General features: G+C 35.7%; 1 protein-coding gene across 2 annotated transcripts; it reads right to left on the bottom strand.

The window, feature by feature from the left end:
- Positions 1 to 806: 806 nt before the first annotated feature.
- On the bottom strand, positions 807 to 6,614 carry RB195_008621 (uncharacterized protein; the record flags this gene model as incomplete). 2 transcript variants are annotated; one of them, XM_064195212.1, is made up of 8 exons in its annotated part: positions 807 to 1,045; positions 2,105 to 2,190; positions 2,248 to 2,369; positions 3,947 to 4,042; positions 4,833 to 4,941; positions 6,182 to 6,316; positions 6,380 to 6,466; positions 6,526 to 6,614. In XM_064195212.1, the coding sequence occupies 8 exons, from the start codon at positions 6,612 to 6,614 to the stop codon at positions 807 to 809; spliced, it is 963 nt and encodes a 320-aa protein (XP_064046357.1). The 2 variants fall into 2 exon arrangements, with proteins under 2 accessions (XP_064046357.1, XP_064046356.1); XM_064195211.1 differs by lacking the exons at positions 2,248 to 2,369; positions 3,947 to 4,042; positions 4,833 to 4,941 and adding an exon at positions 5,373 to 5,528.
- Positions 6,615 to 18,110: the final 11,496 nt, after the last annotated feature.

The following is an 18,110-nucleotide window of genomic DNA, read 5'->3' as shown; positions in this document are numbered from 1 at the left end:
AGTTCAGATTTTATGCTATGTTTGTTTCGATCAATTAAAATGGATTTATTACAACCCGCGTTTACGACACAAACATTTATGGCACCGTATACGAAATCAGTGCACCTATTGCTTCGCATACGGTAGGAGATCACGAAGAAATATTACGTATTTAAATGGGTCACAAATTGAGAGAAAAAAAAGACATACAGTATACACGTTCACCGGAGGCATAGCAGAACTTATGACAAATATATATTAAGAACGTGTCATAAAAATATCTCGGACATATCTGACTATAGATATATTAAAGGCATCACCCCACGAATCTGAGGTGGTACGGATTTCAGGTGGAGTATTCGTATACGGGATTGCAGATTATGGAGAGGTGGGTGATTCCGTCCATTTCTTGGTAATTGGCGTAAAAAACGGCTCCGAAGATGCAGCGTGTGCACACGGCTGGCGCGCTCCATTCGAACTCATTGTTAAAAATAGCGTGCCGGAATGCTCGAAGCCGTATCTTCCATGCCTTACGTGTTTTTTACGGCAATTAGGAAGAAATCGACGGAATCATCGTTCTCCCCATAATCTGCGATCCCCGCATATGAATACTCCACCTGAAATCCGTACCAGCTCAGATTCGTGGGATGATGCCTTTAAAGCTCAACATATGGGAGGAATAAATGTCGGCAGGGGGCATTGGATGACTCGTTTTGTCTATCCCGTGCAGGTTCGGGAAAAAATGACATTAGCATTATCTACAGACATATGGTAGTAGAACTAAATGATTAGATGATACATCCATGTCTTTGTCAAAGTATTTACAATCATGACATTAATAATCTCAAGGATTGTGCAGCTAAAGTGTTCTTCTGAACGCTAGTTCTTCGATTTGGCATCAGAAGTGCTTTAACTGTTGCTCGGTATGTGCTGGACATACAACAGTAGAGAACGAATGATGTAAGGCAATTCACTAATGAGAGTAGATCAAGAATTTCGCCCACATTTATGTAAACCATCGTATGAATGTGTGTTGGATAGATGGCGGATAAGACAGCGAGCATTCCTAAAACAATACGATGAGGTGTGGATTTAATTCGGTAATGGGTGGAATGGATTAGACTTCAGCACTACACGTATGCTTAATATTAAAATGATAGAGGATAGAGTACATGGCGTTGATTAATCCCTATGGGGATGCGCCTACGCGTTCATCTTTATTTGAGAGCCATATTTGAGGTTTATGAACGTGCACGTGCAGCCTTATAATGACTTGCGGGGGCGAGCCGATGAATCAAATCTTGATATTACTACAGTTTTATTTCAACTACTTTTAATATTGTAAAAGGGAAAAGATGAATTATTTGCCTTAAGTCTTCTACTTTTACTGTTCAAAATCGGTCCTCTATTTTCGGGCATTCTAAAATCTCTTCACTTACGTATGGTAAGGTCAGAAAGACATGAAGCACGGTGTAGTTACGAACGTGGCTTCTTTCGAGGCGGTGCGGTGGAGCGTAGCGGTAAGGAGCGTACTGAAACCGTGGTTGGCGCCACCAATCGCTTCAGTTTACGATGGTCCCACCTCGGTTCCGACTGCTGCCTCCGCCGCGCCGTTTCGATGCGTACGCAAACACACCGTACATCATGTCGTTTTGACCCGACTATGCGACCACAAATGATTAGTCTTGCACAAAAATTGAACTATATTCCATATTTAGTGTTCTGAAATAATGTTGCACTGTTATAGCGCCTGGATGAAAGGTGTACTAGCACAAATAAAAGCGATTGAGAAGTCGTACATGGGGACAAACTCAACCGTTTAAGATTAGTAATCCCTAAACCTAGACGTTCTCCACTGGAATTTATTAGCAGCTCATCAGAAATTATGCATGGATCACGTGATAGACGAATTTCTGATCCTATCCTAATTAAGTGATTTTTGTTCGACGAGACGTAATGTGAAGCGTTTTTCATTTTTATATTTTCACTTTTCGTTTAATGAACCCGTTTGTAAATGTCCTTTACTACGGCTTCCCGATTTCTTCAATTAGGCGGGCATCTACTCGTCTACAGAGCAGCAAATTAGTATATGCAACTAGGCTTAGAATATAAAGTGCATTTGTACCTTGTGGAAGTTCAGTGCAGAGAAACACAACGAGCATAATAATGAGCATGAGCGTCGTTTTATCGATGCTTATTTTTGCATTTTTCCTGAAAAAAAGAACTTTTATTCAAAGTTGAGTGAATTATGGAATGTTTGCAACTAGCCTTGCATTGTTGTTATTGTTCCCATTACCGTCTCCTCGCAAAAGTCGACGTTTTTCGCTCATCTCGCATAATTTCCATATTAACGCAATCGTGAACCATAACAGAAGAGCACATGGGACAGCCTAAAGGCCGAAAGCATTAGATACCACACATTTTCTATTTTTACTTTGAGAGATAGAAGAGGATCTACATGCTTTGTAATTTTTTAAAAAATTTTCTGTAGTTCGAGACTATCGATCATTTCAGTCCAATTGGTGTACTCAGTTTTATGGTAGTGGTATTGTGTGACAATTCTGTGATGGTATTCTATGGTATTCATGAGCTTCTGTAAAAGTTAAATACCATAATTTTTACATAAATACCCAATTTTCTTTACAGTCCTCACGACAGTACAGCGTTCACTTGTACTGTCGTGAGGACTGTAAAGAAAATTGGGTCCAAAGCTATGAAGTAAAAGTTTCACAGAGTATATTATCCTTAAAAAATAGCCTATAGCAAAATTGACGTAGTATGAAACCCCAAGGAAACCGTGGAGTTCGGGTTGTACATTACGGAACCCAGAGTGGTTCCAATCAATCTTTGCGTAGTTAAAAATCGATTTTCAGGATGCTGTTCCTTCCTTCGAGGAAAGTTGGAATGCACCTCCCCTGTGCTTGGCCACAGCTTATTCAAGTAAAACTTATGAATAGACTGATGAAGGGACCGGAACATGTACAAGGGTGGTGCGTTCTGACGCATCTCGTTGGAACAAACCACGTTCTCACGTCGTTTTTTTACGACAACTAGGGGAAATTGAGCGGAACCACGCTGGTTTCCGTAATATACTATCCGAACTCTACGGCTTCTCTGATGTTCCCGTACTATTTCCGTACTATTACCCAATTTTGTGATACGTGTTGCCTCTAATCATCATAATATTAGTGTAACGTCAACGAAAATTCAACCTATGCCTGCCGTGCGGTCGCGTATATCCCTCTTTTCTGTGCAGAAATAGACGGGTATACAGCTCGCCCTCCTGGCCCTTCGGCTTGACATGTACGAATACAAAATCGGATACACTTTTGTGTCTCATCCGAGTCATCCATCATCAGTAGCCGTAAATTTGCTTCTGTAGCGCGCTCATCAGAGCTGTCAATTACTATCTTCACTCTAATTAAAGTGATGTTATTGAAAAGTTAGACGAAAACAGACGTTAAAGGCATCACCTCAGATTCGTGGGGTCACGAATCTGAGGTGATGCAGATTTCAGGTAGGGTATTCTTATAAGGGATAGTAGATTATGGGGAGGAGGGCGATTCCGTTCATTTCTTCCTAATTCCCGTAAAAAACGGCCCGGAAGATGCGGCGCGCCTGCACAAGGCTGGCGCGCTCCAGTCGAACTCCTTGTAGAGAAAAGTGCGACAGAACGCCCGAAGCCGTATCTTCCGGACCGTTGTTATGGCAATTAGGAAATGGACGGAATCACTCTCCTCTCCATAATCTACTATGCCGTATACGAATACTCCACCTGAAATCCATACCACCTCAGATTCGCGGAGTGATTTCTTTAAAGCGTCAACCTCTAATTATTGATTTTATCCATCTCTTAAGACAAACGACAGAAGTACAAACAGATTATTTAACCTTATATTGCACAATTCTTCAATATATTACCACTATATCATTTTAAACCTAAATATTCTCAAAATGCTATACTCACCTTGAAAAATATTCCTGTTATCCAGAGATTTGCTCGAAACAAAGTACATCCACTAATGTCAGTCTCATCCAATTGTACTGTGTATAGATTCTCGTGCTGAAAAAAAAAACTATTTCAGGCTAATAGTAACCCTCTGGTCATCTAAAACGTAAGATTTTTAACGATCACTGTTCAAAAAATCCGAGAAAATTGCATCATACGTCGTGGAATTCTTTCATTGTAAATCATGCTTCCATTGAATTCTTCTAATCACTTTTCGGCCGCATTTTTTTTTCTAGTGTTAGTATACATGCCTAGCCGTCTTTTGTTGTGTTCAATAAATGTCCACGTTCCGAAATATTTTCAGTGATTTCGTTTCCGTGTTTTTGATGATGAATAGAGTCAAAAAGTATGGGTTTCAAAAATCAAATTTTCGGGAACATTGGTCCGCTTTTTATAGTAAATTCACTTATGTAGGATACATGTTAGCATTTTTCCAGTTAATGGCTACATTTTCCTGTTACTGGATTTGTTTCTGCGGATTTCGATTATATGAGAAAAAAACGATTTACGTCAAAAAATTTGAAATGAAAGGAATTAAACTATAAATTTTGCAGATATTGCTGATTTTTATGGGATGGATCCATCCTTTCACAAAAAGACTAAAAAGGATGTCTACGGTAACCATGTGTTTCTTTCAAAAAAAAAAAAAAAGAAACCTTTCATGTGCAACAAATGAAGAGAGTTATTGAAAGTTGTTAAAATTCGAAAAGAAACCATGTTTTTTTCGTGAGTACCGATGTAATTTTGGAACGCTTTTTTTTTATGGTTTTTGCTCTTTTTTTTATGGTTTTACTTCCTTTTCAAATACAATTCTTTTTTTTTTTATAAAAATGCAAAAACTCACCTGTGTTATGTTTGTACCAAGAAATTCGTTGACAGAAACGATTTTATGCACTAATAAATTTGGTATAGAGATGAATGTGACGGAAAATGCAGTGAAAAAGAAAATATGTCTGAAAAAAAACCGCATAGAAGTCGTTATTTAGTGAATTATTTAGAGATAGGAACTTATTACTTAAAGGCATCACCCATCACCCATCACGAATCTGGAGTGGTACGGATTTCCGATGGAGTATTCGTATACGGGGGAGTAGATTATGGGGAGGAGGGTGGTTCCGTTCATTTCTTCTTAATTGCCTTAGAAAACGGCTCGGAAGATGCGGCTTCGAACGTTCTGACGCACTATTTTCCATAAGGAGTTCGACTGGAGCGCGCCAGCCCTGTGCGGAGCCGCATTTACCGGGCCGTTTTTGCGGCTGTTAGGAAGAAATGGACGGAATCATACCTCTCTCCATAATCTACGATCCCGTATACGAATACTCCACCTGAAATCCGTACCACTCCAGATTTGTGGGGTGATGCTTTTAAGCGTTAGAGAACTTACCGTATCGCGCTATTGTTAATCCATTTTGCGTCCAGTCTATCTAAGGCTGTCCATCGTATATATGCCATTGTAACCGATAAGTATAATGATCCAGTATGTAATGCTATCGATGACGTCACGTGTACAATTAAAAATACCAGCCATGGATAGGAGTACCTGAAAAAAAACGAACGTTAAATTCATTATTCATTTTCATTATTCACTACTTTTCAACTGAAATAGTATGAAAAATGAGCGAAAAGAAAATTATTTTGGCTATTCTACAACGCTTATTTTTTTTTTGTTCACACTTCAAAAAACAACGCGATTGTAAATCGATATTGCAGTGCGTAAATCAGTGCAATTTTTTAGGTTCATCTCTTGCGTTGTGACGATTATGGGAGTGTTTTAACGATTACAATTATGTCTTGTACGTGTACGAGAATTGTTCCCTCGTAATTTTGTTTTCCGGACTATAATGAATACCTTATCATAAAAGTTCGGACCATTGGTGGGGTGAGGATTAAACTGGGGGAAAAATATTATGAAAATTTGAAAAAAGGAATATCTAAATAATACATTTTGTTTCTAGAAGATATTTTCAAAGTTTAGATTATTGGAAATGTTTTAATTTTCTGGTATGAAATTTTGCTAACGACGCTTATTCCTTCCCAACCTCGGTTTCCTTGAAAGTGTGGATCCATGTAAGGGTGTGCGCCAAAAGTAAATGAGACGGGAACATCTATTTGACCTACTGGATACCTTTTTTTTTACAATGCACAACATTTTCTAGGTGTAATTTGTTGATGAAATTGATTGATTTCACTCACCCGTATACTCCCGTTGCATTGTCGAATATTCGAAAACGAAGAATGTAGATCAAATATGAAGTCATCGTTAACGCATCACATACAGCCATTGCGCATAATAACGCATTTATGATGTATGCGCGCATAGGTCGACGACTAAAATAACGATTTTTAAATCAATGATCAATCAAATCAATTAATGACAACTTTAAAAATCACCTTAGAACAAAGAAATGTAATGTGTTCACTATGATACCAACACTGCACAATACTAAGCATAGATAACGATGAAGAATGGTATAAATCCTGAAATATAATCCTTAAATTTTATTTTTTTTTTCCTGGGTGAAATACTCAAAACATACTCGCTAAATGCTTGTAATCCCTGAAAAAATTCCACAGTAGCATTATCGTCGAGATTAAACAGCGGTGGATCATCACGACATTGCAACATAGCGACAGATCTCTGGAAAATCTCGTTTTTTTTTTTGTGGATGTGAAAATGGCAGGGATACGGTAGCAAAACAATGCGAAATGAATCCCCAACAATGGTAATGCAATGCAGATGACGTTAAAGAACTCGACTGGATTAGGGGGATGGGGAGGAGTTGTTGTATAGGCGATGAAACTGGATTTTTTTTCTTTAGAAAAATAATTAAATCCTAAGAATTAAGTCGAACTATGTAGAACAACAGGTTTCCGTTGTATTCATCCATAAACACTCGTTCCTATGTTCCTATGGATGACCGAGTTGTTAAATTGAGGTAGAGCGATAAGCAAAGAAAAGTGAGTTGTAGCGGACTCGTCGTGATCACATGAGCAAAGTTGTAAAATAAATAAACATGTGAATAATAGTAAATAAAAACTACAAATATATTACTAACAAAATAGTAAGTAGTAAAATAGTAAAAAAAATAAAATATAATAGGTGTAGGCGACTACATATATATGCGTCTTAGTATGTAGTTCAAATCGCGTAGACAGTTGTGTCGTTCAATCCGGAAAAATGATTTATTTTTTTTAAACCAAATATACTAAAATAGTAAGTAAATGATAGTGAATTGACTGGTAAATATGTAGTTGTTTATTAAGAAAAGGTTGTTCGATTAGTATTTGTGGGATTAGTAAAATTTAAAATATGCTAAAATATTATAGCTGTAGAACGTACGTCCTACACTAAGGTTCATCTTTAAGGTATTCCTTAAATTTGTAGCAAAAAAAACTCTCAAATTCTAGAAATTTGAGGAAGATATGTACATAGACTTAAAGTTTCATACGGCTACTGAGAATTAGGGTACGAGAACTCTTTCTTTTATATGGATTCTCTACGATACAAATAAATTATTCGAAGATGAGATGAGATTTCCTGGAATAGAATTCTCGCTTGAGAATAGTATGCCTCTACATATTTGCATAAGACAAAAGGACATCGCCATGGGGTTGTTTTTTTTTCACGAGGATATTGGGCGTTTCTTATTGGGATACGAATTGTCGCTGTGTGCTTAGGAATAAGTAGGACATTCAGCGATAATTATGGATGTAATTCACAGAAGAAAAAAAAAGACGTAGTAGGTATAGATTATCTGAATAATTATGCTTTGAATACCTATAGATACGAGGATTTTTTTTCCTAGAAAATTACCTAAGCATAATCATAAAGTAGTTATTACTACGTAACCACGACACCTTTAACTGCTAGAAACTAGTCAGTTTTCACAATCAGCTTTAAAGGACGCACGAATGAGTGTAGTGCGGGAAAACGAGCGTTTTTTTCCGGAACGTTTCAATGTAATTATGTAATTAGTATCCTAAGTGCCGAGAGCTCGCAACATGTGACCATAGGCAAATTTCCAAAAAAAGAAGAAGAGAAGAAACGTCTAAATGGAAATTGTGTTTGTATCCGATGAAATTTCGACTATCCACGATGAAAGCTGGAAGAATTTCTCACCAGAAAACACGGGAACGGGGGAAATTTTTCCGCTAAACATTGAAAATATGGATCTATTGTATATACGTATAGGTGAATACATGGATAAATATTGAAAAAAATAAGCTGTTGACTTTTATCGTGCGAGAAAACTAAGAAGAAGAAACGTCATTGTTATTTTGTCGTGTGCATGAATATTGCTAAGTTAAATTATATCTTCTTATCACGAGGGAAAATCAAAAACAACTTAATGCGACAAAACGGCAAAAGGCAACAAAAATCGAACAAAGACTTTTCTTCCGTCAGCAGAAATGTTTCTTCCGTGAATTTTTCACCTACATAGTTATGGACAAAATCCAATAGTACAAGATTTTGTAGACTGAATACAATTTTTGTTGGAGTACAATTCATATTGTATTTTTTCTTTTTTCCCCTATTTTGCAACGAGGAGAAATGTCGAAAGAGAATTGTCTAATATTGCTATCTGAAAACAATACAGGGATAACAGTTGGATCTTCCAGAAATCCAGAAAGAAACATACGCACACTAAAACAACAAACAAACGTACAAATAAACAAATAATTACTAGAAGTGAGATATTTATTTGTTTATTTATTTATTGAAACACCAACGGGTGTGTCATAAAAGAAAAACAAGATGGAACAGAGTTCACTAGAATTTCGCCTGAATTTTACACAAGGCTGGCCCTTTAAAGCATGAGGAGTGGTGGGTTGGCAGGTCATTCTCCTGCTACAGAAGGTGAGAAATCCTCACGCGAGATACTTTTCCGAGACCCAGAACGCTACGGTAGATAAACGGATGCCAGAGTTTGGGTGACCAACTTAACCTCGAACGGAGGAATCCGTCAGGGACCCTGGGCGAACAGGTGGGGAGATCTCAAGACCACTTGGTCGTTGGTTCGAATCCGCCCTAGTGCTCACCAGGCCCTGAGGTCGCAAGGGCTCACCAACTTTACTATCCTTGAACGGCTTCGAGATATCGGTTGAACTAATGAATTAAATAAACTAAACAGGTATGGCAGGGATTTTGCAATTACACGTACATATAAGCTATGAAGCTCATTCAAGATAAATAAGTTTTAATAAGCTATATATAGCTATTTAGCTATATTACTCTTTAGAACTCAAGAAGATCAAAACCAGTTATTTAATAAAGTTAAATAAGCTGTCATTTTGGTTCTTGTAGTGCAGTCGGTAAAAGGTGTCACCGTGACAGTACTTGGTCGTTGGTTCGAATCCGCCCTAGTGCTCACCAGGCCCCGAGGTCGATAATTTGGTACCAGGCTTGTCTGGGAGGATAAAAACACTGACTTGACACATCGGACAGCCACCGCAAGTCATTTTGTGGGCAGTCATTTTGTGACAGTTACACGTTCGTGAACCTTAAACGATTCTGAATTGAAGACGGGGGATAGCGCAGGTCCTAAGCGGATTGATTAACGCCAGACATTATCTTTTACGCACGTTAAGCTGCCATTTATTAAAATAAATGTACTTTTTAAATCTTGCTAAACCTAGCCGTGATCTCAAGTGGGAAATTATCTCATCATTCTTTTGAAAATTATGATTACAATAAAAGTTTTGATATTGATTTGATTCAAATCTTGAAGAAGAGCTTATCAGTCATGAAATTTTTTGAAGAGAATATGAAATTTTGATTAATTATTATTTTTTTTTGATTTTTTTATGAAAATTTGAATATGAAATTATCCAGAAATTCAATTGTCATTTGGGCCTTTTGATCTCTTTGATTTTCCGAGAGGGTAGGTCCGCGTAGGTGAAAAACTTTCATGGGATCGAACAATACTGACTTCATGAAATTCCGCTCAGTCGTCTTTGAATGAGATTTGTTTATCTGAGACTAAAGGACAAATTCGTGCTATTTCTTGAATTCTCGAGGAATGTAGTGTACGAATTACGAAAATTACAATTCCTTCATTTTTCACTGCCAAACATCCCTAAGGTTAATCCGGAGACGCAACAAAGAGTAGGAAATCAAAGGATCATTCGAAGGAAAAAACTCGAATGACATGAGGTTGCAAGTTTATCTGAAATAAAATCCTCTCTTTCGTGGATAAGGGGAATAAGAAATCTCGTGAAACTTTGTATAGTTTGCTCAAGAGATTTTACACATGTAGCCATATGAATACTCCAGAAAATCTTTGTAAATTCGACCAGGAAGAGAGAAGTGAGGCAGAAAGGCATTGGATAGTCGTAGAGTTAGCTCTATTTCCTCATTGAATCTAAGAGAAATTCACTTAGACACAGAGACATAGAATGAAAATTAAATCAACTCTAAGGATGTATAATAACTAATAAATGTAATTTAGGTGTTACGTATCTAAATGTTAATGTTGTCACTTAATGTGAAAATATAATTTAGCAAAATCAAGATAATATACGGCTTATATCACAATAGATTCCAGACAGACAACATTAATTATTCTATTCAACGCTTGGATAACAAGTTAGTTTGCCGATAGTTGAATAGTAATTCGTTGTAAACGTCGATTATGACGTATTTCACAGCGAACTTTGCGCAACTTCCTTGAATTAAATATCCATGAACGAGAAAAAATTACTACTAAGTGATTAATCGATTTTTATAGGTAGTAAATAAGTGAGTATTTGGTTTTCGAACGAAGAATGAAATCTATTAATTCCACTTCAACGATTTTCAATTGCATGTTTACGTGCATGTGTTTACGCCTTAATTTTGCAACGATTAGACGATTTCTGCTAGGTTTCACAAGGAAAAATTCTTTAATCTTTCAAGTTCAATCAACTCATCAAGGCGCGGTAGGGAGAAGCTGGACCCTTCCTCCTCAGGTGAAGGACGTGTGGTTCATTAGGTGCAGCTTAAGTGAGGAGTATCCTTTGTACAGAAATTGTCCAAAAGTGAAAAGGGTCCGTTCCCCGACCGTGCAAAAATGAGGGGATCCCTTCCGAAAAAAGGTTAAAATCTACTAATTATTTTAGAAAATACTAAATTATTATCATCAAAGGAATATTAAACTAAAAATTAATTTTTAAAAATGCTTTCTGTCGTCCAAAAGAAAAGAAGTCGGAAATTCGACTATCGCATCCATGAACTGTTCAATTCGAATAATTCTTCAAAAAAGTTTTCTAAGTTCGTTAGAAAATGTAAACAGAATAATTTCATAATCGTAATCAAAAATATTTGTATAATTAAAAAATATTCGTTAAATATTCGTAATTTCTTTACATATTTTGATCTTTTCACAGGATGGGATCCAGGGATAACATGATCCGTGATAATGATGATATGATAATTGCGTGAACACTTTAAAACACTCAAAGTATTTACCTTGTTTTTTCTGTTTTTTTTTTTTGAAAGAAAAAAATAATTGTAGTAGTAATGTGGCGGACGTAGCTTGACACGAAATCTCAGACCAATACGAAAAATTTCGTTAGCGTCGCGAAAAATCAGATATAAATCTGTATCGTGGGATTTTAGAGAGCAACGTGGACATAAATTTCATTGGCTTCGATTGATTTTTCTCTCTCTGGCTAAATAAAGGATAAAGGATAAAGTCACTGGCGTATCAATCCACTTGGGATGCGCCAACGCGTTTTACTGGAATTCGTAATCGTTGAGGTTTTGGTACGCGTGTTGGCCTATACAATGTATAGGCTCTGGCTAAATATTGTGTGGAAATTCTTAGTAATCCATGAAAAAGTGGAATTTGGATTGGAGTCGATCCCTAAGCATTACGCTTTGTTAAACACGGTAGGCATTCGTCTTGAATGCAACAGCAGCGTTCTTATCCGTGTTTTCTGGAATGTTTACAAGTCGTTACGTCATCGAAATTAAATTACATGCATTCGCAAACGCATTCATACACTGCTGTAATTATGGAGATTTTATACGTGGTTGTATTTTGAGAGATAAAATAAAATGAAAAGAAAAAATCTGTTCAAATAAAGCAATACGAGTATTTTTCAAGTCCCCCTAACATAATTATCCGAGTTTTCTGAGAAAGAGATAGAGAAATTTGCTGAAATGAGGCTAACAATGAGGAGAAATTGAATGTATCCTTTTCTAAATAAGATCCAGTGGAATTCTATGCTTTTCCTCTGCTGAAAGCGACTCATTGGAAGAAAAGTTGAGTGAACGGCTTAAAAATGCTGGCCAAAGCGAAGCGACAAAAATGAAACGATCCCAATTAGCTCCCAAAAGTTTTCAGAACAAAAATAATGTCTTTTTTTCCAGAAAAATAAAACAGTAGAAGTGTTTCAAGGATAGTAGGTACTGTAGGTTAATAGATTTTGTGTTTTATCAAGATTAACATAGCCCTTTATGGCATGGCTGTGAATGCTGTTAACAGAAAAAAAGAAAAAGAAAAGATAAAATAAAAAGAAGGAAATGTAACTGGTTAGTCGGGACATATATCGTAATTAGCTTCAGTTCTCTTCGCTATATGGCCGTGAATGTTAAATTTCGTTAGCAAAAGAAAAAAAACAAGTGCATGTTATAAAGTTGAACGGCTACTAATTAAAGTATTAGGATGAAAAGAAAGTGAAAGAAGTAAAGAAAAATTCCTCCAGTGATATATTTCTAAGCGATGATTACGGTAGAACACGAGAATTGGGTTCAAGCGATGAGTTTCATTAGCACACGGGTGCAGGCATCGATGTCCCAGTCCACTACATATTTTGCATCCCATTGTGACCACGCCCTATTTTTCTTTTCCCCTCAGGGGAATGAGACGTTCCCACAGCCAACAAAAGATTAACACGCTACAGTAATCTGTATACAAAGGAAAGAACGGAGATTATGAATAATTAGATTGCCTTATTTTCAAGAAAAAATTTCACGAGTGAAACCAAATCGTTATTAAAATTTAAAATGAATACGTTTCTATGATATTATTAAATTGATTCAACCTGATCAAGGGTAGAGTGCTAAATATTTCCTCCAGAATTTCTTTTTTAAGAAAACTTTAAAAATATATAATAAAGTGAATGGTAGTATACAATATGTAGTAACTCAAAAATTGAGGTTGAATCAATTTTGAATCTATGATATTATGTGTTAAATTTTATGGACTCCAAGGTGCTATTATTAGGAAAATGGGACCGATATGGAAATTCTTGAGACTGTGCTCAAATTTCTCAGTAATATCCTATTTTAAAATTTATTTTTGGCTGATATTTACAGAAATTTACCAAAAATTCTAAATGATGCAATTTTTTCTTTTCATATTTTTCTATTTTCCAAATTTCCCCCCCCCCCCCCCTAGAAATGATTAACGTGAAAATATACTGTACTTTGTGTTACTGCATATTGTATACTACCATTCACTTTATTATATATTTTTAAAGTTTTCTTAAAAAAGAATGTCTGGAGGAAACATTTAGCACTCTACCCTTGATCAGGTTGAATCAATTTTGAATTTTGTTTCAACGTCGAATATGGCAATCATTCAAAAATTATAGATCCCTAGTGATCCTGAGATCATATTTATTTGATAAATATGATTTATTGGTAATAAATATCCCAACGAACAACTATTAATTTTGAATAAATTTAAAAATGCGATGTTTTTTACGTAACTCTTTCATTTCTCACCGTTTCTACCCGTTCCCTTACTTCCCTTTCTCTCCATTCATGTTCGGTTGTTGTTGTGAATCCTAGCAGAAATCATTCAGATCGGTAATTTGAGGCTTTACATGGACGTAAACATCCAGTTGAAAATTGTTGAAGTGGAATTTCATTTATAAAAAAAAAAATCCAAAACACAGCACTGATTCTATTTTCTGCTTCAGAAAAAACGAGAACTAGTAGTAACAAAGTAGTAATAGTAGTTCGGCGGAAGATCTCAAAGAGCTACGCCGTTGTTCTATGGGACGTGTACTATTTATAAAGGGTTTACTGGTAACGGTTAGATCCATAGTGATTATGTGCAACACGTGTTACGTATGTGGTGGATACTAAGAATTATGTACGAAGGTCAGAATCAGCTTGTCAGATTGTATATAATACATAGACTATGTACGATAAAAAAATAATATATACATATGTATTATTTATGAATTCATAGTTTTTTGAATTATGAAAACCGGCGTCGAATTACTTATTGTTGCTTTTTTTTTTAAATAAAAATGTCATTCCTAAGCCTGACCCTCTATAACCCCTCGAATTCCGTCGCCGCAGTAAATGCGACATTGAAAAATTAAAAATGAATTAAAATTATTAATATTAATAATTAAAGGATAAAACGGTAAAATCACTGGCGTATAAATCCACTTAGGATGCGTTAACACGTTTTACTGGAATTCGTTATCGTTGAGGTTCTGGAACGAGTGTTGGATCAAACAATGACTTGCGGTGGTCAGCCGATGGGTCAAGACAGTGTTTTTATCCCCCCGGATAAGTCTGTTGCCAATTTATCGACCTCGAAGGATGAAGGGTTTGGTTTGCACTAGGGCGACTTCGAACCCTCGGCCGTGTGGCTACAACGGACCTCTAACCGACTGCGCCCCACCCGCCTCATTGATATTAATAATTAATTATTAAAAATTACTTCAAATCTTAAAATTAGCTAAAAATGGTATCTATAACAAGCAAATAGTATTGCAATAACTGTATTTTTTGCTGTATAAAAATATGTGACTTAGGATAAGGATCTCAGAAGGATTTGTAACGAAAAACTGCTGGAGTCGCTTGAGTGTTCTATGTGCCTGACTGGACTCGAGTTCAAAGGGTTTAATCTTAGGATTAAGATTGGCGTACTGTTTATAAGGGTTTACTGGTAAGGGGATATCCATGGTGATTAAGTGCAATACGTGTTACGCATGTGGTGGATACTAAGAATTACGTACGAACGTCAGAATCAGCTTGTTAGATTGTATATAATACACAGACTATGTACTTTTGTAAAAATCTATCTATATATATATATATATATTCTGATAAAAACTAACATATACATATGTATTATATGTGAATTGATAGTATCGTGCATTTGTAGGCCGTCGTTGAATTACTTATTTTCGCTTTTTTCAAAATAAAAAATGTCATTTCTAACCTTTACTCCCTATAATCCTTCGCACTCCGTCGCCACAGTAAATGCTACATTGAAAATATTAAAAATAAGTTAAAATATATTAATTATTCTAAAAAAATACCGAATTATTATCATCAAAGAAATATTAAACTAAAAATTAATTATTAAAAATGCTTCAAATCCTAAAAATAGCTATTAATGGTATTTACAACAAATAAATAGTACTACAATAACTGTATTTTTCTGTTTTATGATGTATGTATGTATGTGGCGTAAGATTAGCATTAAACGAGGATTTGTAGAGAAAAAGTGCCGAAGTTGTTGGGGTTCCATGTGCGTTAGTGGACTGTAGTGCGAAGGATTAAATCTTAGGATTAGGATAGGATTTTTAACAAAAAAAAAAGATGGTATTGTAGTTTTGTTTGTCTTTGAGCAGTCTTCATCTGTTTGCTGAGTCTTTTGTGGGGGTGACGAGGCGTTTGAGTGGATAGAATACACGTGTCTTTGATAATCCAGGCTCTGAAGAAGGCGACGACGACGCCGAAACTTTAGTCAGAATAGAGATCGATAACAATCCTGGTTCTACTCAAAAGAAATAGTACACGATTCGAAAAAAATTCTAAAATGCAAATAAATAAATAAATAAGGATAAAGGACAAAGTGTCTGGTGTTAATCAGTCCGCTTGGGACCCGCCACCACGTTCACTTCAATTCAGGATCGTTTGAGGTTTACGAACGTGTAACTGGCCTACTCAATTACTTGCGGTGGCTAGCCGATGTGTCAAGTCAGTGTTATCCTCTCAGACAAGTCTGGTACCAACTGATCGACCCCGGAGGGATGAAAGGCTTGGTGAGCACTAGGGCGAATTCGAACCTGCGATCGATCGTGCAGACATCGGAACTTCTAACGCTACACTACACCTGCCCCTCGAATAAATAAGTAATAAATGTAAACAAATAATAAATCAAAAGCGTCTTCAACTTATCTTAGATTTCTCTTAACAGAAACCTATCACAACCTGTAACGCCTGGCTCCCTTTACTTTCATATATTTGAAGACAAAATTTGAAGGATTTTCCCTTTTTTAATCTCCTCCAGTAGTAGATGGAGTTAAGAAGAGCGAAAACGTTTAGCGTCCGCTACAAATCCAAAAGTCGGCATAATCACCAGAATCAAGGTGATGAGTTCATCCGGCAAAACAGTTCTTAACCTTTCTATAAACATTCCGTGATCAGGAAAAGCTGGAAGGTGAGATTTCAGCGCTTCTTCGACTTTTTTTGATAACTATGAACAGTAAAGTTATAATTGCTTGACAAAAGTGCGAAATTTAGTGCAAGACTTCCGGACCAAACTAATAGAATCCACGTTCACCACTTTCGTGTTTTTTTTTTCCATTTTCCCACGATGTACTTTATTATTCTTATTACTAATATTATTCCTTTATTATCATTCTTTTATTATTCTTTTATGCATTTTCATTCTTTAAGTGCAACTCAAACCATACGTGAAAAATACGCAGCACTGGAAATCCACTGGAAATCACGTGATAAAGGAGTGAGGATTGATCTGTCGCTGCTCTTTTTCCTATATATTCCTATATATATACGAAAAAAAATTGTAAAGATATTTTCGAAAATATTTTTCATTCGTATTTGCGCAGACACCGGAAATGTAACATAAGTGAGACGACCGGATATCGCATTGCGATCAAAAACCGAGAAATTAGAGCGTAAACCCCCGAAACTAGAGTTTAATTAGCAAGATTTTCCTGCTAAAGTGTTGCTGCAGTTTATTTTTTATTTTTTTGTGAATTAAAAAGACTGAAAAAGGTTAAATATGCAATAATGTTGATGAAGTAAATGTTTCTGAATTTTCCAGAAATGTAGCTGATAGTTGCGGTAATTCATGACACCTACATAATTTAAAGACGACCCATCCTATTCTGGAGAAAAATTTCGTGTTTTCTATAGCTAGCTTAATATATGAAAATATAAAAAAAAATTGAAATTAATAATTACCAGATTCTTTCCTGTTTTTATTATTTAAACTGGTTTTTCCTGTTTTTTCTATCGTCTAAATTTTCAGATAGATTTTGATGTTAGTACCACTTTACAGATTGTTTTTATTAAGCTCTTTAAGTAGTAATGTAGTATAAAGTGAAAGTAAGTCAAGGCTCCTAAAGTTTTAATCATGAAATTCATCGGAATTATTTGTAATTATTTAGCCGTAAAACTAAAAAAAAAGAGATTCGCCGAATGAACCGGTGGAAAAGAAATGTGAGTGAGTGTGGGAGGGTAAATTCAAAATTCATAGCATAGAATTTCATTGGTATTTTTGTTGTGTTTCCTTGAGTGCAGTGCAATCTTCTATTCTTTATTCCACCTATTATCTTGCAAAAGTTCTAGAAGATTCTAACGAGTTTCTCCTCTGCAGACCACCATCATTTGCAGTCGCTAGGAACGGAAAATTAAGCTTCTGCATCCAGAAATCGACCACCACTTTTTGAGGTAGGAAAGGTCAGGGAAAAATATCCAATAGTTTTAATTTCAAGTAAAGGTAACGTTATTGTTTTGCAATTTCCAATTTACTTTTTAAGACGTAAAGAAATCAAATTTACGATTGTACCGTACATAGTGTTCCAGTTTTTTTTTTACTTTAGTTAAAGTTATTTGTATTCTTTCTATATTTTTACATTTTTGATGGAAATTCTCAAAGAAAAATTGTCGTCATTTTTCTCATAATCGTCTTTATACTTCATTAGAGCTAGTAGGTTTTTTGTTTTTTTTCTGAGATTTTTTCAGTTAGAGTTTAATTTTGATATAGGTAATTTCTGAGCATAAAACTTAGACGTAAATCTTTATTTTTTTCTTAATTTACTTCCTTTTTTACTTTCCGGGATAACGAAACATATTGAGTCCTAGAGGATTTTCCAGAGCGATTAGTATTCGTCGTTTCTAAAGTGCCTCTCATAA

This window comes from Necator americanus, chromosome III (assembly GCF_031761385.1).
Source record: "Necator americanus strain Aroian chromosome III, whole genome shotgun sequence".
Taxonomy (NCBI): Eukaryota; Metazoa; Nematoda; class Chromadorea; order Rhabditida; family Ancylostomatidae; genus Necator; species Necator americanus.
Note: the sequence above shows the minus strand (reverse complement) of the source record. Positions and strands in the feature narration are given on the sequence as shown.